Source organism: Gigantopelta aegis, chromosome 3, assembly GCF_016097555.1.
Source record: "Gigantopelta aegis isolate Gae_Host chromosome 3, Gae_host_genome, whole genome shotgun sequence".
In the NCBI taxonomy this organism is placed as follows: Eukaryota; Metazoa; Mollusca; class Gastropoda; order Neomphalida; family Peltospiridae; genus Gigantopelta; species Gigantopelta aegis.
This window is the reverse complement of record NC_054701.1, coordinates 24,295,909-24,320,256: the sequence shown is the minus strand read 5'-3', so window position 1 is coordinate 24,320,256 and position 24,348 is coordinate 24,295,909. Positions and strand designations below refer to the sequence as shown.

The 24,348-nt window shown below is 35.9% G+C and overlaps 1 protein-coding gene across 1 annotated transcript; it reads right to left on the bottom strand.

The window, feature by feature from the left end:
* Positions 1-2,046: 2,046 nt before the first annotated feature.
* Positions 2,047-24,244, bottom strand: LOC121367733 (leucine-zipper-like transcriptional regulator 1). The gene is made up of 20 exons (XM_041492071.1): positions 23,971-24,244; positions 23,370-23,432; positions 22,838-22,894; positions 21,812-21,891; positions 20,010-20,118; positions 18,248-18,386; positions 17,837-17,976; positions 17,447-17,593; positions 16,510-16,675; positions 15,802-15,894; positions 15,299-15,385; positions 14,544-14,658; positions 13,627-13,691; positions 13,082-13,198; positions 12,523-12,682; positions 11,463-11,641; positions 10,710-10,859; positions 9,523-9,576; positions 8,989-9,069; positions 2,047-7,080 (listed from the first exon to the last, which is right to left on the bottom strand). The coding sequence occupies exons 1-20, from the start codon at positions 24,111-24,113 to the stop codon at positions 6,937-6,939; spliced, it is 2,289 nt and encodes a 762-aa protein (XP_041348005.1). The 5' UTR covers positions 24,114-24,244; the 3' UTR covers positions 2,047-6,936.
* Positions 24,245-24,348: the final 104 nt, after the last annotated feature.

Sequence of the window (24,348 nt, the reverse complement as noted above, 5' to 3'; positions counted from 1 at the left end):
AGAATTGAGCGTTTGTAATTAAGTAAACTTAATCTAATTACACAGAATTGAGCGTTTGTAATTAATTAAACTTAATCTAATTCCACAGAATTGAGCGTTTGTCATTAAGTAAACTTAATCTAATTCCACAGAATTGAGCGTTTGTAATTAAGTAAACTTAATCTAATTACACCGAATTGAGCGTTTGTAATTAAGTAAACTTAATCAAATTACAAAGTAACCATCGCCCTGATTCGCATTTCTTTTAGTGTTATGTATATTACCATCAAACACGTTGTGTGAAGAGACGTCATTGACACGTTTGTGATGTTTGCGGTGCTAATAAAGGATGTGTACCAATAATTGTTTGTCTTAGGAAATGTTCCAGTGGCGGATCCAGCGTGAAATCGAGCAGGGGTTACAACGAGACTGTGGAACTGGCGACGGAAGGAGGGGTTGGTAATTGTGCATTTTTTAAATAGCCATAACTCGCAGAGACTAATGCAGGATTTTTCAAGGTAGGCCTAGTGGATGCAAAGCTTAAAAGGGTCATCTACAGTATTCAAAAGTAAACTAACATGTATTACCTGTACAGTAATCATCCACAGAAATATTAAGCTAAACATTGTAAACATGTTCCACACTAAAAACAAATAAATGCATTATTTTCCCATCTACTAAACACTGGAGTTTTCTAATTTCGGAGTGGGGGTGTCCCTCCAACACCCTCCTCTAGGATCCACGCTTGCAGTCCTTCGGGAGCAGTTTTTATGTTTAAATTGATGCAACAAACTGAACTGAATTGAATTGACCTTGCGAACATTTCTTGTATTCTTTATTAATATGCATTGGCGTAGCCGGGGACGGGGGAGGGGGGTTGTGGCAATGCCCACCAATCACCCCTATGTTTTTCTCAAACATTTTGTATATATATATATCTGTCGCCCCATGGCACGAGTCACCGACAGTCACTGTGTGGATGCTCCACTCCCCCAATATAAAACACTGGCTACGCCAATGCTAATCTAATTAAAATTAGCTCCACTGGTTAATCACTATTAGCTAATTTTAATCAGATTGCGCCAATGCCTACGCACCCCATCTCCAACTTATTCGGTACTGATAAAAAAAACAATTAAATCAAACAAACAAGCAAACAATCACTTACTTCTATTGATATGTCCGCTCAACCGTTGCAGGAAATATTGGACAGCAGTTCGATGTCATCATTAGGTTATATTAGATCCATGCACTGATATTTTATAATTATACATACTTAAAATAAATATAATTATAAATGTTAAACAGCGATTCTTTCGCACATTTCTGAAGTAAAACTACATTCAGACGAATGTACGTAGGATCCCTTTGACATCAATAATTATATTAAAACGTAAAAGCATTATTGACGTCACATGGTAACGTTCTCGACAATTTTCGTTACTTTACGAAAAATGTCGAAATACCATTGAAATGCGCACCTCCGGCACCCTCCCACTGGCATTAAAATAGCAGTCGTTTTTTTGTCAAATTAAAAATGCAATGCCATGTCTTAACCTGTCGGTCATCCTTATTGAATGTTTTAATCAACTAAAAGAAATAGTAGTAAATAAAATTAGGCCAATCAGGATTTATTTTTATTTTTGAGTGGGATAGGGATATTTAATTCAAGGTAAAATTGTTACATTTCACACACACACACACACACACACACACACACACACACACACACACACCAGAGGCGGATCTAGAAGGCCCCAGGGCCCCAGACCCCCTAAATTTTGCGATAATTTTATTATATATTAATTTTATTTTTTTTACGATCCCTCTCCAAACCTCCCCCAAAGTTCCCTTGGCATTCCACCTCATGTCACTGCCCCCCCCCCCCCCCCACCAATGGATTTTCTAGATCCGCCACTGCACACGCACACAAAATTGATCACTATACAGCTACTTGAATATATGAACGAAAACTATGTAATAACAAAACTGATATTACTCATTTGAATACGAAATGCAACAGCATCGGTATTGTAGTCAAAAGAAGAAAAAACACAAACAAATATGATGTATCACAATATATTTACTGTGCACTAACAATAAATACACAGCCATCACAATAGAAGCTCATGATTTCAGATGTACAGTACCAATTAATATGTAATTCACTGAATTATATGTTTTTAGGGATTATATAAAGATAAATATAGATTATTTTCATGACTGGTGGACAAACTGTTTTTATTAATGCGGCAATCTACGGTAGGCCTATATTTCAGTATTCAAACATTTAGAATAAATCATCCAGTTTAATTGTCCACAAGACACTGTTAAATGTATGTTGCTGGATATCTCAAATCTACATCACCTATAAATGCAGTTTGCCACACTGAAGCATCTTTTCAATCTCTTTATTTTTGTTGCTGTACAAATATTAAATAGTGGTGAGACATCAACTAAGTTTATTCAGACTTGAGTAGTGTTTATGTTTCGTGAGGTTTGAGCTTTTAAAAAATCCTTATTTGTTGCTGATTTTTTTTTCTTCATAATTCATTGTTCAAAATACCTATTTGTTCTCTCTCTCTCTCTCTCTCTCTCTCTCTCTCTCTCTCTCTCTCTCTCTCTCTCTCTCTCTCTCTCTCTCTCTCTCTCTCTCTCTCTCTCTCTCTCTCTCTCTCTCTCTCTCTCTCTGATATGGCAGTACATGTGTATATCCTAAGGAATAGTTCTCCAAATGACATTTTTCCCATTTTAGTCCACAATGAGAACAATTTAAATCTTACAAAATAAATGCATATACAACTGGCTCGATTATAAATCTACATGCACATGAATGTATAAGTAATCTATCAAACCTGATAAACACACACATTATGACAGCAGCTGCAACACACTAGATACAAGATATCCCCACTGAAACAGTAATACTGATGAGATGCCCAGGGCCCGAGCTTATAAAACTTTTAGAGTTCAGGCTCAATCTCTAATGACTTCACACGCATACAGTTTGTATGGCGTTACCATGACATTCACGTCTCAGACTCTATTAGTCTTGAGTCTAGACTCTAAAAAGTTTTATAAGCACCAAGCCTGGGGTTAGGCAGACTTGTGTAACAATTCCAATAATAAGACCCGCTTTCCATTAACATGATCTATGCACTTTTCTATATCTGCGTTTTTGCAAGCGAATTACTTTACCGAATTTGACATCGAGGAAGTGTACTTTTAAGCCGAAAGTAAATACTTCACATTATGGCGTCACAATGCAGAAAAACTCATCGAAGAACTTTTTTCAGCTTGCTTATAGAAAGGTACTATGTAAACGCACTGTATCAATAAACTTCTGCACTGAATAAAGTGAATAAAAATAAATTTAAAAAACCATGTGCGCTGAAATGTGCACAAAATTGCATCAATGGAAAGTGAGCCTATAATACTAAATGTGTACAAATAACAACAACAGTTTAACTACTAGTAAACTATACAGAATACAGGGTTCTTGTTTCTAACCAGCATCTGGTAACTACAGAACAATACAACCACACAGTCAACCAATAACCCAGGTTTGGTTTGATGTGGTCAGTAATTACCCAAACCGACTGCACCATTCAAGTTGCAATCTTAGTTTAAAACTGTGAAAATGGACACAAAGTTTGGTTAACCAATAACCCATGGTTGGTTTTATGTCATTCAAGATTATGTTGATATTTTAAACTTGTGGTTTAAATAGAGACATTACTTTTACTATATAGACCTTAGTTTAACAACTGTGAAAATGGACACTCAGTTTGGTTACGTAATCTACAAACCTGTAATAAAATTACAATAAACAAGAGTCTGAGATACTGAAATGGAGAATTACCGTTAAACGGACAAGCGCTTGTATCAAACGTATGTGAGTTGTTAAAAATATGAAAAATGCAGTTGTAGTACTACAAATACCAGGATGACCAGAACCAGAAATGGATGATGATCTAAACAGTAAAATCTAGGTAATGTTCGAGTTCAATTATCAAAAGCGGCTCTAGTAGTGTAAAATATGACTAAGTGTTTAAAATCTACGGTCTGCCATTTTAATTTAGTAATTACCTTGGGTTCATCAAACTTATTTTACCCTTTTACCGTGACACCATGTACACCAAAAAGTGAAACCCTGTAACCAGCACCTGTGTCTAGCTGAAAGACTGTATTACCAGCTCTCGGCAAGGGTTTTTTCCCAATGTTTAACTGAACCTTGTATAGGCATAGCATTAACCCTAAAGATTATCGTTAAGTATTGCCCCCTCTTCCCCTAGTTAAAAAGTGAATTATTATACAACTCCCGCCCCTGTCCCCCAGTTGCTGGTATCTTCAGATACATACATGATTATCTGCAAATCGTTGAATGTCATAAATTAAAACTTTTAAAAACACATGTAAACATTTTCAGAAATATACAACCGGTTTGGAACCACTACAATAGAATGATCCCACATGCCTATGATACAAAAAATAAATATTACAAGAAACTGATTGTGACTTGACATTCAAGTGTCCCAGATTCTCCATCATACTGAAACATTTTGCAGTGTAACTCTGAAATGTATGTTTTTTAAAGCAGTATAACAAAGTGTCTTTTAATGTGAAACACATAACATTTATCACTCCACAGCAAGTAACATAACATAGTAAACATACAGTAAACAGTCGACTGATCCAAGTGAAAGTTACCTATTTAACTCGAAGGCAATGATTTATGACATACTTTTCACTTCAATGTAGCCTGTCTGGACCCCTTTCTACAGTAACCTTTAAAGACTGAGGTCAAGATTACTGCACTCAATAACCTTATGTTCATAACAAAACAATTTCCACTGAATAAATAACACATTTTCAATGAGTAAGATGAAATCGACTCCACACTTGTCATCTTCAGTGAAATTAACATCTCTGCACTTGTCATGTTCAATGAAATTAACATAACAGTAATACATTAAGGAAAAACATTATTCATTTCATCATGATCATATGTTGACAAACACATTAGAAAGATGAGTAGTAGAACATGTATATGTGTGTATCTGCTCTACTGAGATCCTGACGAGCACTCTGCCACATTTAAAAACAACCCTGAGATTCACTTGTCACCTTCGTCAAGGCATATTTCACAATTTCACAGTCCCATTTTATTCATACGAAAGAGATAACTAGCTTCGGACATGTCTTGTACTTTCTGGTCCACTGAAACTGACCTATTTGTCAACTTTAAGAGGATTGCTCTCATTTGTCACTGAATAAAATACACATATGCCATGTATTGCACTCATTGAGATTAGTACAAGATATGACCTGCACTACCTCGTTCAACAAGAGTAACAGAAACAACTTTCTATTTACAACTTAATGAAACTAGCCTTTCCCCCTTCGTTGAGACTAACATAAGACATGTCTTGCACTTCCATGCTCATTGAGACTTAACAAAACATGACATGGACACTTCCATAACAGCAGCAGAAACTGACTTCCATTTACCAGCTAATAAAGCCAGCACAAGATACATCTTGTACTTCACATTTTGTTCAGACCAGCATAAGACCTGTCTTTCACTTCCCACTTCATTGAGACCAGTATAAGACCTGTCTTTCACTTCCCACTTCCTTGAGACCAGCATAAGACCTGTCTTTCACTTCCCATTTCAATGAGACCAGCATAAGACCCGTCTTTCACTTCCCACTTCATTGAGACCAGCATAAGACATGTCTTGCACTTCCCACTTCATTGAGACCAGCATAAGACCTGTCTTTCACTTCCCACTTCAATGAGACCAGCATAAGACCCGTCTTTCACTTCCCACTTCATTGAGACCAGCATAAGACATGTCTTGCACTTCCCACTTCATTGAGACCAGCATAAGACCTGTCTTTCACTTCCCACTTCATTGAGACCAGCATAAGACCTGTCTTTCACTTCTCACTTCAATGAGACCAGCATAAGACCTGTCTTTCACTTCTCACTTCATTGAGACCAGCATAAGACCTGTCTTTCACTTCAATGAGACCAGCATAAGACCTGTCTTGCACTTCCCACTTCAATGAGACCAGCATAAAACCTGTCTTACACTTCCCACTTCATTGAGACCAGCATAAGACCTGTCTTTCACTTTTCACTTCAATGAGACCAGTATAAGACCTGTCTTGCACTTCTCACTTCAATGAGACCAGCATAAGACATGTCTTGCACTTCTCACTTCAATGAGACCAGCATAAGACCTGTCTTTCACTTCTCACTTCAATGAGACCAGCATAAGACCTGTCTTGCACTTCCCACTTCATTGAGACCAGCATAAGACCTGTCTTTCACTTCTCACTTCAATGAGACCAGCATAAGACATGTCTTGCACTTCCCACTTCATTGAGACCAGCATAAGACCTGTCTTTCACTTCTCACTTCAATGAGACCAGCATAAGACCTGTCTTTCACTTCTCACTTCAATGAGACCAGCATAAGACCTGTCTTTCACTTCCCACTTCATTGAGACCAGTATAACTTGTTTTGCACTTCTCACTTCATTGAGACCAGCATAAGACATGTCTTGCACTTCTCACTTCATTGAGACCAGCATAAGACATGTCTTGCACTTCCCACTTCACTGAAACTAGCATAAAACATGTCTTGCAGTTCTAATTTTTAGACTAGAACAGGTCATGTCTTGCACTTCCCATATCATAAAGTCTAGCATAAGATATGTCTTGCACTTCTCATTCCACTAAGCCAAAACGAGGTCGTTTCTTGCACTTCCCACTTCATTGAGACTAGCATAAGACATATCCTGCACTTCCCACTTGAAGACTAGCACAAGACATATCCCGACACTTTTATAGTCATAAACCACTCCCCACTTCATTGAGACTAGCGTAGGACATGTCCTGTACTTCCCACTTCAAGACTAGCACAAGAAATGTCCTGACACTTTCATAGTCATAAACCACTCCCCACTTCATTGAGACTAGCGTAGGACATGTCCTGACAGAGACGAGATTCGCTCATTTCATCGGCAAGGGCATCAACCACGTCCAGCAGGAGGTCTCGTGACAACCGGCGCATCTGTGGAAGACGGGCGACCTGAAACACAGAGACGTTTCACATCATCAGAGCCTTAGACAACAGGTGAACTGGTGTGAAGAGAAATCATTTAAAGCAAACAACAACAAAACCCATTCCCTCACACAAAAAAAAGTCAAAAAATAAAAATAAGAATAAATAAATAAGTAAATAAATAAAATTTACTTTGATAACTCCTTCTATTTTGGTTTTAGAAAAAGTGTACTGTTACCTGAAAAACTGTTATGTTAAATATAGATTAACTAGTGTGCACTATTACCAGAACATTTATTATGTTAAATATAGGTTAAGTAATACCATCAGTATTGAAAGTAAAAATATGGGGCAATTAAGAAGGTGTGTACTGACTCTCGAACGATGCGGTTGTATTCTGAGAACGTGTGATTTCTATCCCCCCCACCCTAGGGGCTGTGTTGCGTACGCTTGGGCTTTTGTCCAAGTATCGCATAGAACACGATGGCGACTCAGCGACTGTCACGCTAATCTACGGCGTGGACAAGAAGCGATGCTCACCTAGCAGAAGACGGAGGACGCGACCTAAGACTACCCAGGGGGGACCTAACTTGGCGGCTCAACCGCCAGGGGCGGCCCCTCCTGTTCCGAAACGGAGGACGAGACCGATAGGGGCGGTACAGGGTGATCCAAACCCGGTGGCTAAACCACCGGGGGCGGTTCATTCTACGTTGTCGCCCCCAACTACTCGACCGAAGCACTCGCCAGGAGCGGCCCAGAGGGGCTAAAGCTGTCAGCTCCACTGACAGTGGCGGTCCCTCCTGTAGACGTACCAACGTAGATGGAGACGGGACATGTGGTCATTAGTGACCCCCCAGCCAGCTCATCAACGCCTCCGGAAGTTGCTGCGGTTCCAGCGGCGGTCCAGCGGGAGTCCAAGAGGAGGAAGGTGTCTGCGGCCACCATACCAAAGACATCCGACCAACCCGATTGGACTCTCGTCTGCGACAAGCTGCCAGCTAAATACCGAGGAGCAGTCTACGGCGACTTTACCGATAGCGCTCTAATCAAGGGACCTTGGAGAGAAGATCATTGGCACCAACTTCCAACTGGACAAGGGAAGTACCAGCTACAAGGAGCCCTTCACTCGCACTAACTCTACGTGACGGCACAGCAGGACAGACTGTACAGGCCCAACGCAACCATCCACCGCATCTTGAAGATGGTACTGCGGGACATCTATCCAGGAGCCATCAACAGAAACATCGCCATGTTGACTGAAGGACTCCCCAACTTCAGGCCTGAACAGTCCATCACTTTGCCATGAGTCCTCCTTTTTTGGGCTTAGTTGGGACTTCAAAAAATTTCGGCCGCGGCTCAAAATTCTTATGTTTATTTTTTTTTATAAATAGTCCAACGCACTTTACTTTGGTGCCCAATCAATTGCTCAAATCACCGTAAAACCTTTTAGGCCGAGCAGTCAAAAGATCTTTGGATTTAAATTCTTAGTCCAGACATGTGTAGAAGTGTAGAATGTCGTTAGGATTTTAGGACTTAGGTCTTTGACCGACCACTAAATTTTTTATTCCAAATTCTGCCCACTTCAAACTTACCCCTCCCCCCTCCTGGCCCGGACTTAGTCACTGGCGAAAGTCAGAGATTAAGCCTGTGACAGGCGTGTGTGAAACCTTCGTGGTATATACGCACGTGTAAAAGCTTTCACTCACTCACTCGCAATTAAGAAAATAGCCACATCAAAAAATATGCCGTAGAAAAGTAGTCTCCATACATTTTCCACTAGAGTTTTACGAGAGAGGAGTTTAATTTATCAGTATTACAAAAAATAAATATTTTAGAAAAGTGAAAAAAAAAATTGAAAGTTCCATGGCAAAATAACTGTTGCAGAAAACCAAAATGACTGGAAATCTCTATCATCTGTCACATTTGTATACTAACCTTTGGAAAGTGGTGAACAATAATATCCAGTGCATGTTTCTTCATATCCATTGCCTGGATTTTATCTGCAGCTTCCAGTATCTGAAAATGAACAGAATAAAATTATAATTTGGTGAAAAAGTAACTTAACTCAGTGATTTGTTGTTCATGAAACTAGTAGCTAGTGTTAGTGAATTTTTATATAGATAAATATAAATAAATCAACATATATTGTTGGTCCTACATAAAAAAAATGGTTTAATGACACCTAAGCATGTACGAAAATAATACACAGAGACGAACATAAAATATCTTTGTCAAAAATCTGTTACTGTACTTGTAAATGAACAGTTCTGTTAAAAATAAACGATGGATGTCTTAGCCTTAAATTCCATCAACACTAGTCTTGCCCACCCATCCACCCTAAATAAATAAAATAGAAATGAGGGAAAAATGTGGTGAAACAGATTTGTTTGTATCACATATAGTGTAAAATAGAGTGCCACATAAAGTATACAATGGAGTGTTACCCTGAATCACAAACCTGTAACCTACCTGAATAACATTCGTAAAGGACACATTCATTTCCAGATTGTGCTTGCAAAATGCCTGGAACAAAACATTAAAAACATATAAATAAAGAAAGAAAGAAATGTTTTATTTAACAATGCACTCAACACATTTTATTTACGGTTATATGGTGTCAGACATATGGTTAAGGACCACACACATTTTGAGAGGAAACCCGCTGTCGCCACTACATGGACTACTCTTTCTGATTAGCAGCAAGGGATCTTTTATTTGTGCTTCCCACAGGCAAGATAGCACAAACCATGGCCTTTGCTGAACCAGTTATGGATCACTGGTCGGTGCAAGTGGTTTACACCTACCCACTGAGCCTTGCGGAGCACTCACTCAGGGTTTGGAGTTGGTATCTGGATTAAAAATCCCATGCCTCGACTGGGATCCGAACCCAGTACCTACCAGCCTGTAGACCGATGGCCTAACCACGATGCCACCGAGGCCGGTGAACATATAAATAATCAACAGTAAAAAACACTGAACAAGTGGATTTTACCAACTCTAGAAAATACAAATAAAACAAAAGCACATTATCAACTAAACCAAAGACACAACGAAATACATGAAACAGTAACTACAGGATTTAGCCTTTTTAAGAGAAAATAGGTTATGTGGAGTATCAAAAATTTGATTGTCATATTTGATAATATGAAAAGATAAAAATTAGGAGATAACCTTACTTTCTCTGGGCTTGTAGAATTTTTATAAAATCCACTAGCCATGGGATCAGTGATTTAAAAAATGTACTAGCCACAATTAAAGATTCACTAGCCCTACTTTACTAAATAATAGTAATAATCCAATATGTCACCTAAAGAGGGAGATAGAGCTTAGAAAACACTAACATTGGGGATTGTGGTGAGGACAGGATATTCATATTTACAAAATAGACTTAACTGTAACATTTGACCTTTTTTTTCACTAGCCGTGGGCATGGCAATAGTAGTTATTTACTAGCCCAACATTGAATATTACTAGCCATGGCAGTGGGCCTACCATAATCTAGATGCCCTATTTCTTTTCTGATTTGCCAACATATATTTATTGGTGGTTTTCCTGTCTCATATTTAATTTTACTGGTGACATCAGAAATTTGTGGCCCCTTAACTGATTATCTACTTCCCTGGACTTTTACATATGGATCAAGTTTTAACACTGACCTGCAATCTGTTGTTGGTAAACCCATAGAAGTAAGGTGCAGGAAACAGATAGAGGGAGTCTTCCGGTGGCATCGACACATCACCATAGTAAATGTACCGCATCAGACTGTCAAACGCTGCACGAGACGGGACCATCTCTCCTATTGTGATCTGAAAACAAAATGTTTTACTTTAATGGAAATGAACACAAAACAGAATATTTGCTTCAGATGAACAAATTATTGAGTGAATGCAGCTAACTGGCCTTATTACAGTGAAAGTCCAGTTTTAAGAAATATTTAGTTCAGAGGCTGTGTTATGTATTGATATTTCAAAAAGGACTAAAAAACATCTGGTCTTTTTACGAATGTTTTAATACAAATTGAATACATATAGTGAGATGAAAATCTGAATGCCAAAATTGCTCTTTGTTTTAGCTCTAACCTAATATGACTTTACCATTATAACATTGTTAGTCTTTACTCAGTCATCATGAAATTCAACATTGTAACATTTTATTCTGGCTATATTAGATGACTTACAACATAGAAAAATATTATTTTCAGGCTGCAAATTTACCCGAATTTACCAGGATTCCGTGCTTCCAAGAACCACATTTTAGAATCTCATTTCAGATTGGAAGTGTAATATTATGAGATGTAATCCCAAAATATTAATATTATGTCATTTTCCAATTCTGGCTGGATCCTAAAAAAACAAAATCCCCAAATTCAATACCTGACTTAGCTTTTCTGTTTAATAATGTTCACTTACATTGACGATGTTATTCTCTGGCATGAATGACCTGAACATAGCCTCAAAGTAGCTGCTGCGTGCAGCCAGGATGGCTTTGTGAGCCGTGATTGACACGCCATCCAACATGAGAGTGATATCGCAGAACTCAACACCAGTCGTCTTCAGAAACGCTTCCAAGTCCTTCTCTAACGAATTTGCTGAAATTGTTGGTTTTAATTCATGACTAACTTATAAAAGTAACATTATACAAATAAAACTAGTTTTATATTTTATTGTTATAATGATATTTAGCCTATTACTGTTTATATGAATGCTAAAAGAAAACTATTTATTTTTAAAAATATATTAATGGTTCTTTGGGAATATGGCCTATAGTCCATCCCACCCTCTTACAAAAATGTTGTTTGTAAATAATTTCAGCTTTGTTTGACTTAAGTAGAAAAGTGAAAGTGTTTTGAAATAACAAACTAAAATTATTTTTTTGTATTCAATTTAGAAAATAAATAATTTGTAATATATTCCATAGCTTAAGAAAAGGCGTTCCCTATGGGATGGACTATAGATTTTTAGCAATGCAATTATTAAAGCGAGGTCGTATTGGGACCAATATAAATAATTTTTCTAAAAGAACTTATATTAGTTAAATAATTATTAATTTTATATAAACAATCATGTGCAAAGAGTAATTAAAATGGTACTGTATTGAAACCAGGAACATCTCCCTTCAGAAAAGCCTTTACATATCGTGGATGGAGAATTACAAGGGTCTATGTGCACAAAACCTCATTTTGAAAAATCGCCACTTGAAATTTGGAGCTGCCATATCCGAGTCGTAGAGAGGTCTTTGCAATAGTTTTAATATAACAACTGTGTCTTACAATACCATATTCAAGGACTGTTTACTATGTAGATAACTTTATTTTCTATCAAATATGATGGAGAACTAATTTTTTGAAACATTGCAGATAGAACCTTGTAATTCTCAGGCCACGATATCTATTCACTAACATTAAGCATTTAAGAAATAGGTAACCTGTAACAGAAAACAGCCTGACAAACTGATAAACGATGTACTCACTAATGACTGGGTCTGGGTGGGGATCCAGCATGCGAGTGTGGGGCTGCTGTCTCCGTCGAATTATCTCCACCATGAGGGGCTGATCTAGAGTTTCAAACTCCTTACTCATCACTATCTGGTTGTAGTTGCTGTCTTTCACTATGAACCTCTGGCAGTACTCCTGAATATACAAAGTAAATTATTAGTCAATGAATACTTATACATCAACAACACAAAACTAAAACAACTATATGCATACCCTCTCAATTTTTATTAATAATAATAAGATATAAAATATGATTTATTACTAGCTGAACAAACCACTAGCCTTGCGTAGTGGTTAAAGTATCCGTCTTAGGGTGGTAGGTGCTGCATTCATATCACAGTATTGACTCCAACCAAGAGTTTTAATGGCTCAAACAGGAGACGTAAACCATCAAACTGACAAACTGGTTCTTATGAACCATTAACCACTAACTTCAGTCCTGAACAATCAGTCCATATAACTCAGCTGTTTGCCCACCTTCAGTGATCATAAGCAAAAAACCCCAAAACAATAAGAATAACAATATAAACTTACCTTGAGAAAGTCAAGTTTTAACTTTGCAGCATTATGTAGAGCAACGAGTACATTCTTGTGACCGATACACGTCTCCAGATACTGAACACACAGCTGTTCAAGACGAGACATGTGAAACTGGAAACAAATCAGTTTTATTTTAGTGACTTTACTAATAATGTATGATTAAATAGAATGTTAATGAGTAATATTATTGAAAAAAAATTCTTTAGTTCTAACACAATCATTGTCATAGAACACGTGATATTTAAATAACTACCAAACAATAAATAAGTCTAAATGGTGTAAATTGTAACTGAAACCCCAAATTAAAACAATTGCTAAAACAAAGGCAATGTACATGCTAAAAAATGAATTTGACATGGACAGCACTTGTTTTAAAGTCATGATAGCATAAATTCTAATCATTTTCTATGAATTCAAAACTATTTCCTCAAACATGCAATGATATATATGTATAACATGAGGTACCATGATATTTTATGTCATACTAAAAATATCTATTAATTGCCAGCATGTTGCTACCTTTACAGAACTAAACTGACCTGCAGAGAAAGTCTGTAGACATCCATCATTATCAGTATCACTTCATTACTGTTCGGATCCTGGCCTAAAAATGGAAATCAATTTTTTTAACGTTAACAAGAACTTTTTGTAGATATTACAAAACGTTCATAGAAATATGTAATTTAATTTGTAAACTTACCTAATGTATAATTTAGGTATTAAGAAATTAAGTACAGAAAAACTTGAGATGAGGCAAAAAACCAGAAAGAAAAAGGAATCTGATTCTTATTGTGATTTAGAACAGTATGCAGTCTTATGGAGCAACTTGTTTTGATTTATTGTTCCCCATTACAGGTTTACTATCCCACAAGCAATGTATTATATTTATATGGATAAGTGCAATGAAGTTAAAAATCAACTGTTCTTTATATGGAGATTAAACAGCAGAATGTTACTGTACTCAAATTTGGGCAATTTAAGGACAACTCTTTTTCTCACAAAACCCCCCCAAAACACCTCACATCTGGTTGAGTCGGGACATACAGTGGTGATAATCTATTAATATATTGCTTCTTCTGTCCTAATCCAAAATTTAACAAACTGAAAAGACCTTGGTAACTTTTAAGAGTTATGAAAAATATTTGAAAGTTAAGGGAGATAACTGGTGTTGCTCCAACATGCATAACTACAATAATACAAACCTACACAACACCACTCAGTGTAAAATACTCCCAAATCATGAAGCATATCCAGTGAAATCTGTCTAAACCTGGCCCTGAACCAACCAGAATCCTGTCAAAACCAGTCAAGTTCCATGGTCCCAAAATTTCTAAATTGTAAAATGCGACCCTCTAAACACCGGATCCTGTCTAAATTGGAATAAATATTAGGTCCCTGGTGTGATCCGGTTTAGACACGTTTCACTCTATAAATGAATATGCTATATCTTGTTTACCTTTCTTTGTTGGATGTATTCTATCAGTGTAGATATAGGAAAGAACCATTTCAAAGGCATGTGGATTGGCATCAGGAAGGGGGACGTCTAACTGATCCGAATCCTTGCCTGCATTCTGTTAAACATAACACAGAAAATAACGTGTGATGCAGGCATCAGAATAAGTGGAAAACGGTTGTTTGGGTAATCACAAAGTTACTACATGTCAAGAAAGTTGAGAACAGTACTTTGTCCTCCACAAAAGTTTTTAAACAAAAAGACCTCCACCTAAATGTTCCCCAATTCTGTGCTGTTTAAATATAAATTAGACACACAAGTATCATTACAACATGAACAGTAATGTGAATTAATAACAAATTATCAAATGGCTTTGTGAAGGAATAATAATGGGAATTGTAAATTTGACAAAATGTGTCAATTAGCCTAAAGGTTATCAGACCTGAAATTTATGTTAACTTATACATGACTTACCAGGCACTATGCATGTGATGGACTATACCAATCAGGTTTTCTTTTAATTTTAATGATAATTAACCTAAAATGGCCCAGATTAATCACCATCTATTTCTAGAGTATCAAGTATGTTAACAGGGCTTTGTCCAACCAATTTCCATGACTTTTAAGACATTTTCCATAATCTTTTCATAATATGATTTTTTAGGAGTTTTTTTACACTCATCAAGATAGGCAAATATTATTACAATGTTTTGACCTAAATTGCCACTTTTTTGTGTTGCTGTAAATGGTGAATTTACCTGTATCAATGTACTCCGTATTCGGTCTCTAAGCCATGCAGAACGTGCTGCTATAAGTGCTATGTGAGCTCGGATTACTATACCTTCCTGAAACAGAAATAAGTTGAACAGCATCTTTAAATTCATACAATATACTGTATGTATATAAAAACAAACATGTTATGTAAAATTACAATCTAAACCAAAATAATATTTAAATGAAACACATTTATCCATAAAATCAACTGTTTATGTAAAATAAATGCTAATAATTGGAGGTACTTTTTGTATAACTATTCACAAACAATGTTTATGTTCAAGAAACTGATACAACACAAATGCATACATGTGTGCCTGTGTGCGTACATGGCTGGCTGTCTGTGTGCCTGTATTTTTACTGGTGCTGCCTTCATATAATTTTTAGCAATCGAGAACCCTGATACAGAATTCTGGTCTTTACTGGCTGCATAACGTTTTGAAATTCTTAATATTAATTTTCAAAAATCATTTGCTATTACACTCACTTCTCCCACAAGGAAATTGACATCACAGAACTGTTTGCTTTCCAAAAGCTTTTCATAGTCATCATGAAGAGTACACTTTGGATAGCTGGAAAACTGAAATAACCAATCAGTAAAATATGTAACAATAATGTCCAGTTGTAGAAATGGAAGTCAAGAGCCAAATATGTCTACAGACGTTATGTATTTAACTTGCATGAGAAAAATTATAATACATAACATCAATTCATGACAGTAGCAATTAAGTTTTGAAATCTATTTAATACTCTTTGTTACTGTGATTTCATGGAAGATGTACAAACAATATTGGAGTTTTCCAAGCTGGAAAAAGAGTGCACTAAAATATGATGTCACACAGGCTTATCTTTTAGTTAGAACTTGAATTGTTCAAGTTTATCAAGATGAGAACTAGAACAAGAGACTTTATCATGACTTCACAGGGCTAAAATATTGAATATGATATCACACAGGTTTACCTTTCCATCACATCTTAATGTCCATATGGGTACAATTACTACTTTAACAGATATTTTGCAAGAACAGAAGTTTAAAATATGTCACTTTAAGTTAATTAATTTACCATAGAAAATTTCCACGAAGCAAATAAATCTATACAGCATCAATTTAAAACATAGATAATCAATTTGTAACTTGAGGAATTTGATACACCAGTCAAAATATCCAGTGTCTAGAACCCTGTATATGACTTACCTGAAATCTGAAAATTTCTCCGCTCCTCACATTATTGTCGACAGTTCCACCAAATATATAAATAGCGTCACTAACTACAGCGGCGGCATGGAATAGCCGACCAGCAGGTATTTGACTGTCAGATGACGAATCAATGATAGACCATGTCTGAGAGTCAAGGTCAAAACTACAGAAGTAAACAGAAATAGAAATGTTCGGAACATGTTTTAATTATAAGAAAACAGTATTACAAAAAAGAAGGGAAAAAGAAAGCATTTTAAAAGTTTAAAATTAAAAATTAAATAAATTCCTTGGGGTGATATACATGTATATCTCACCTTTAACATTCCTGTTTCAAAACCATGACCTCTGACACATTACTAGTAGTAAGTATTCTCTGAGAAACAGTGTTCAACCTTGCGTAAATAACAGACACAAAATCAAATTACTTACATTAGTCTGAGCTACCCAAATACAACTAAATGAGAAAAACGTTAAAAGCTTTCTCATTTTTAGAGACATTTAATCTGACTTCTCAACTTAATGCATGCCTGCTCCATCCAATGGACTGGTATAACCATCCAAACAGCCTATCAAATGGTAATAATCTTCCAATGTACCCTACATATTCTCTTCTTTTTCTTTCACTTCTCCCCACCCCGTTGCTTCCATATTTAAATAAATAATACTATTCTAAAGTATTGTTGTATGCCAAGGGTACTACATAGAATACAACCATTTCACTGGATGTTTGGACCAATCCATTACATGGCTACCATTTTTAACTAAGTAATACTGTTCCAAAGTATTGTTGAAAGTCAAGGATATACTATAACTGTAGAATATATCCACTTCATTAGCTACATTGTATTCAAATGTTTGAACCAGTCAATTAGCTGAGGTCTGGGTAATGTATGAAAAAAACCCACTGAGTTGAAGAATCAAAGCCTAGTCTTACCAGTACAGTTCGTTAGGCAGAGTCTGGCCCGTGGCTCCACCGAACACGTAGAGATGTCGGTCGAACGAAACCATGATGTGTCCGTATCTCTTCTCTGGAGGAGGCGGGGCTCCACGCAGAATGTGATCTGTTGAGATTCTCGACCATCTGAAATTTATACACATTCAACTTCAGGCCCTGTGCTTATAACTTCAAAACCTTTAATGAACAAAATCTACTCTATACAAATAGCATGTAATTCAAGTGTTGAGACTGATAAAGTCTTGAATCTTAACTTTAAAGTCTTTTTATCCTGCAACCAATTTCTACTGACCGATTATGTTGACTGATTAAGGAAAATGTATATACCAGCAGATTCCCATGCCTGAAACATTCATACAAATTACTTACTGATTTTCCTCAAAGTTGAACTCAAACAGATTGTTTGTGATTTTGGCTCCACTCTGACCGGAAAACACATACATCTTGTCTCGAGCCACAGCGAGTGCAAAGTTACAGCAGGTGGGTGGAATGTCGCCACTCTGAATCACCTGTTGATAAATTAAACACCGGTTTATTAACCACAGCCAGTGCAAAGTTACAGCAGGTAACTACTTCTTATTACTTGAGGAGAACTCAATGCTTTCTACTTATATGTAACTAATAAGACTGGTCAGGAATAAGATAACAGGTGATGTTATTATGCTGCATATTTTATAAGGAAATAAAGATGTTCTCAAAGTTTCCATGGCCATTCTATACACCCCTAAAATGTCATCCCATACATCTATGCAAGCTATAAACACTTGATATTTAACATACCTCTTCCCAATTTTTCCTCTCACCAATGAGAGATATTGTCCACATGTCATTTAGTCTAGCATTTCCATCATACCCAGCGAATATCCACAACTTCCCATCATACACTGCTGTGCCATGTGCCGCTCGAGCAACTGGTGTTCTGCAATTAGTTATTTGTAAATAATAATAAATAAACTTTGAGAGAAAAAAATTGAATTGACAGGTTATCTTTACAAAACAACTATTACTTACTATGTCATGCAGTTGTGTATTATCTGCTCAACAAACAAGATAGTGTATGCACATTAAAACTTGGCAATCCTTTCAGTGTATACATTGAGGAGTGGAGGAAGTGGTAATAATTATTCCAACTTGTACAGTTGTGAAAATGTTGACAATTTGAATGGATCTTCAGAAACAACCAACTACATGTATAAAGTTGAAAAAATAAGAAGATGTACCAACATTTTATCTTTTTAGTAACAATCAATTGCAATAAACAAAACACTTCTTAAAGGGACACGCCCTAGTTACGGCTAGTTGTTAACCATTACAGCGTTGTTTTTCGCTATTAAACCCATTTTTTCACAAATAAAATTGCACTTTACTTACATTTTATTATTTAGAATACACATTTCCATTCACCTGAAGTGCCTTTTGGTAATGCTGGTAATCCTGATGTTTGTAAAACCACGAAATGCATTTTTTTTATTTCTTAAATATCCTCGTGCACTCGAGAAAAAACTGTTAAGCAAGCGAGGTCCAATCTATTTTTAGAGGGAATCTTCCTGTGTAAACGTCAGACGTTGGTATACCACGTGACCATTATCATTTTGGTTCGGTTTGTTTTCTCGTGCACGGTTCGCGCAATCAACATCCGATTTGTTATCGTTTGCTTGTTGTTCATTTGTGAGATTTTTCTTCACAGTTCGTGAACATTTTCAGTAACAATAAAGTTCAGACAAGTAAGTGTCTCAATACAAAACGTTACAAACCCTTAAAACCAATAATTTTGCTACATCTTACGATATCTGGAGAAGAGATACAACCAGGACAGCACAATTGGAACATGTCCAGGAGAGGTGAAAGGAACACACCCCAAGTCTGTGCGCACTCTGTGGAATTTGTCATGACGTAGGCATTGTTGTGCTTCGAGCGACATCTACCGGTGACATCAGAATACTAACTTTCAAAATTATTTCAAGCAATTGGGACATGGGGATTCCCATGGTATTTATCGATATAAAACCTGCTTTTTCACTCCATTTAATAAAAACGTGTCACAGGTTTGTAGATTAACCAAATTATAATTTATTTTCGCTGGATAGAACTAGGGCATGCGGCTTTAAAACAAAACTAGCTTTCATATTATTGAAGTCATATATTCAATGTAATTTAGCTTGTATCCAGAATCTTCATATAATACAAAAATGTAACTAAAAGCCATTTACAAATATGTACAAGACTAATATCCATGCTTAAGGTCAAGGTCAAGGTGTTTTACGTGCACGTTCAGAGCAAGCTGTTGTAGCGCACGCCTGTCGTGGGCACAGGTGCCGGCCTTGGCCGGCCTCTCTGTCCAAGACAGGTATCCATGCTTATACTTTTATACATTTTATACCTGCAATCAAATTTCCACTTCAGATTCATCATAGTTGCATTATGTAATCTAGTGGGAAGACATTTTACAATACAGAGGTGTTATTAGAACTAAATTGGATAGATATATATATGGCAACACTGAATGTCAATACACAGCCTGTTATAACTATACATTTTATACCTGCAATCAAATTTCCACTCCACCCACTGTCCAGTATTGAACTTGTACTCAAAGAGATCATTCTTGTTTGTGAGGTTGCAGTTGGAGTGGATGTCACCTGTGTAACCACCTGGAAAATACAAACAGGACACGAATCAGTCACTATGCCTGTACCATGAACAGGTGGTTTTGAAACTGTTTAATGCATTCTACCACAAAGTTAGAAGCATCTCACCATCAGAACAGTGATACAGAAAATACTGGATTTTATTCATTCATTCATTCATTCATTCATTCATTCCTTTTAACTTATTTTCGAGCTTATATCCAATTAAGGTTCAAGCATGCTGTCCTGGGCACACATTCATCAGCTATCTGGGCTGTGTGTCCATGACAGTGGGCTAGTTGTTAGTGGTTAGTGAACTGCATTTTAATGTGACCAAGATTAAATATAGTTACTGTAGCTATAGGAATGGTGCATTATGGGATTGAAAATTTAACTGGATGCTTAAATATTACAAATATACTCATGGCAGCATCTTTAACATTAAGTAGCTAGATGTTATTCTAATATGGGCCCATTCAACAATTACGTAATGCAAAATATGGCATATTTTAGACATCCAACCCTCCTGACAATATAACACTTGTAATGCTAAGGCCACTCCCCCTTTAAAATAACATAATGCTCATCAATACATCACCACATTCTTTGCATGTCATAATGACATGGTTTGACCAATATTATTAGAATGAGAATTTCTGTTTGTGATTATACTGGTTTGGTTTCATAATAAATACTATATAAAAATTGATTGTTAAAAAACAAAATAGCAATGTCTGGCTGCATCTTATTCTAAAAATACAAATGAGACAATTGTTGTGACAAACATTTCGCTCCCTCGAAATGTTTCATAATGCATCTCATTTAAAGTTTTTAAAGTTTAAATATTATTATGATTTAATACATATTTAAAAAAAATAACTCTTTTACCCAAAAATGTTAAGAACACGAACAAGAAATTAAAAAATTAATTAGTACATTTACGGTATTACACTTACAGCCTTACAGGTTACATCATCATTTGTGGTTAGTGTACCTAAGTATCAAAGACAAATTTATATAAATCTTATAAATTAATATTTAATTTTTACTATAATGAGGAACACTGGTTTAGTACTTATTTAAAATCATTATAATGATGCAATAAACATTGTATTTCCATTTATCATAAGTAAAACCTCGTTACGGATATTGTGCGAGATATACCGGAATTATACCCATTTCCGTGAGTAACTTTATGTCAAACACAACATTTATTAATTGTACAAAAATAATCTCTTGAAGTGTACCCTTGTTACCAATATTTTACTGCACAAACATACAAAATTAACTGACACAAGTATGCTTATACAGCTAATTGGTATTTTTGTTGTCTTGCTGTGACATGTGATTTTAACATGCATCGTGTGTATTGCTGTCAACTCTGGGCCAGTCTGGCACTTCAGATTCATCATAGTTGCATTATGTAATCTAGTGGGAAGACATTTTACAAAACAGAGGTGTTATTAGAACTAAATTGGATAGATATATATATGGCAACACTGAATGTCAATACACAGCCTGTTATAACACTATTCAGAGAAGACACTGGATACAGAATCCAGAAACCTTTGAAGGGTCTTGAAAGGTAGGATGTTCCTGTGAGCTTCTCATAGAAGAACATAAATAAGACTAGTTTTGGGGTGCACTAAAAACTGCAATTCTGGACAAACCCAGATTATTTCCATTGACTATTTCCATGAGAATAAAAGTGACTAACCAAAGACAAACATGCTGGTCTCGTGAACCACAGCAGAATGGTGGTAACGTGGAGCGGGTGGCTTGCCAGTTGTAAATGCCCTGAAACAAAAGTACAACAAAACATTAACTCAATAAACTAGTGTAGTTTTAAAAGAAACCAATATGGCCCCATTGTATGAAGCGATCTTAGTGTTTAAGATCATCTCAAGACATGTGTGTAAGGAATTTATGCATTTACGGTGATCTTAACACTAATAAAAGTTATTAAAACAGAGCCAAGCACTAAACTTAAAATGGAATAAGATGAATGATACTTCTTTAACTATGAAATCTTGATTGTTATTAATTCCACCAATACTATTTGAAAATTCAGAAAAAGAAAGGTAAGAAATGTTTGTTTAACAATGCCTCAGCTTATTTTAAATGGCTACCTGAGAAAATTGTTATTTCTAGTTATTTCAACACTTGTGTGAGATGAAACCCGTTACCATGACATAGGCTACTGCTACTGAATAGCAGCAACGGAAAGCATGTACACTGACAGATCAAAATAAGAAGAAACAAAAATTAGGTCCATTAAAAAGGATTAGCCCGAAGTCCCATCCAGGCCTGTAGGAACCAGGAAAACAAGGGAGGGCCATGCCCCCCCCCCCCCTCCTCCACACTTCACATTACTATGGGTCTGCAGCCTGCCATTCCACCTCAAATAAGCACCTTAGCTCTGAGCTAAAACCTGTCCTGATTACTGTTGTTTCTTCTAAATTAAAACCCACAATTATTATTAGCATAAAGGCATAGTAACTGCTTGATGTAAAAGACAAATATCAGCTACATACATGTACATATGTTTTATGATGTTAAGAGAAGATCTTCAACCAAACAAAATTCTTACTGTCAAATCTGAATTCCTGCTACATATATATATATATGGTTGCTATGGAATTTTAAATTATTCTGGCATTATGTAACTGTATATTTATCAAACTAAACAAAAGATTTCACTCCCCAGTAAAAGCAGGCATGAACTAGCACTGTTCTACATTACCTTCCCCATGACTTGTCCTTGACATCAAACCTGAGAAGGTCATTGAGCATATTTTTTCTGAAAGACATAAATGAAACAATTTTTTTTTTACAGTCAATAATAATCGACAATTGACTATCCAGAGGAAGAATATTTATACTTGTGTATGTACTATTGTAGACTACCTGAATCAAATACATTGAACTAGAGTTCTGCAAAATACCCTTTCCAGCAAATACAATGAAGTTGTAAAAACATTTATTTTAATTTTTTTAAAAAGAGAAAAAAGAAGAAGACAGAAACAACAGAGCATATGTGATTTATTAAACTGGATTTTTTATAACTATACTGATCTTAAAAATTGTCACCCCCCTCCCTCCTTGAAATTTATGAATCCACAGAAGATTGACATCCTTGTACCACAGTTATTGTCTGATGAATGTAACTTAAATGAGTTTCCACTAGATATACACAAATTTTATTTAGTTTCAAATACTTAACACTCTTGAGTTAAAATTTATTTAGAAAGACTGAAATTATACATATAACTCACCCATTGTCACCACCAAAAACATAAAGGGCATCTTTGTATGCTACAACAGTATGCTTGCTGCGTCTGAAAGATAATAACAATTGATGTGTTATTTGAACAGCAATAACATTTTCAGATGGCATTCTTTTTCTGTTTTCAATTTTTTTTTAGTAAATGCTATTTTTTTTATTATTATTTTTTTGCATCCACTTTAAATAATTATCCTGTTAAATATGTAGTTGCCGACAGATTTCTTCCTGTATTAATGATTAATATGTGAATTTTTTTTATCAAGTATCTTGACAATGATTGATGTAATGCCTACTAATGGTATTTAGCATTCAAACATAGAATTGTTATTCAACTTATTGTATTAGAGCTGGAATCTTTAATTACCGTTTGGTAGGCAACGATTGCACAGAATTTTATATAGATTGGTCTCTGACAGTTAGAGAGCCTTTATAACTGTCCAAATGTCCATCTATACTGTCAGAGTACTCGGGCTAGCAAATGGATGTGATTTTCATGGACTTTCAACCAAGTCCAAATAAAGATTTCAGTAAGAAATGTCATGTGACTAACTATATGGAATTAACTGAAACAAAATCGGATAAAAATATACCTGGCACCAACAAATTCATCACATTCTGGCATTCGTCTCCATCTGTGCACTGTTTCGAATGGACCAAAATCCAATGTCAAACATTCCGTGCTTTCAGGCCAGTTGTGGTCAAATTCCATCCCAGGTGGCCGTGCAATGGCCATTGAGGCGGCTTTTGGGGCTCAGCTACAACAAGATCTTATGCTATTATTTACAAGATAAATATCTTTATAATCGGAAACAAAATAAAACAGTTGTCATAGTTTTCTGTCCAAACATTAAAAAAAAAATGACACGAACAAAATAAAAACAGGAAGTGGTGCACATGCAGAAGAAGCAAAAGTATTGATACTATCGAGACTATTTCTCAATTCTTAGCGTAACTTTATAAGAAACCAG

Bases quoted from the DNA above. Each gene is read 5' to 3' on its own strand.
- LOC121367733 (XM_041492071.1), bottom strand. From the start codon at position 24,113: ATGGCCATTGCACGGCCACCTGGGATGGAATTTGACCACAACTGGCCT. The intron at 15,895-16,509 runs GTAAGTCATATA...TGGTTATTTCAG, and splicing joins GAGAAATTTTCAGATTTCAG to TTTTCCAGCTATCCAAAGTG. The intron at 14,659-15,298 runs GTAAATTCACCA...TATGTTTAACAG, and splicing joins TACGGAGTACATTGATACAG to AATGCAGGCAAGGATTCGGA.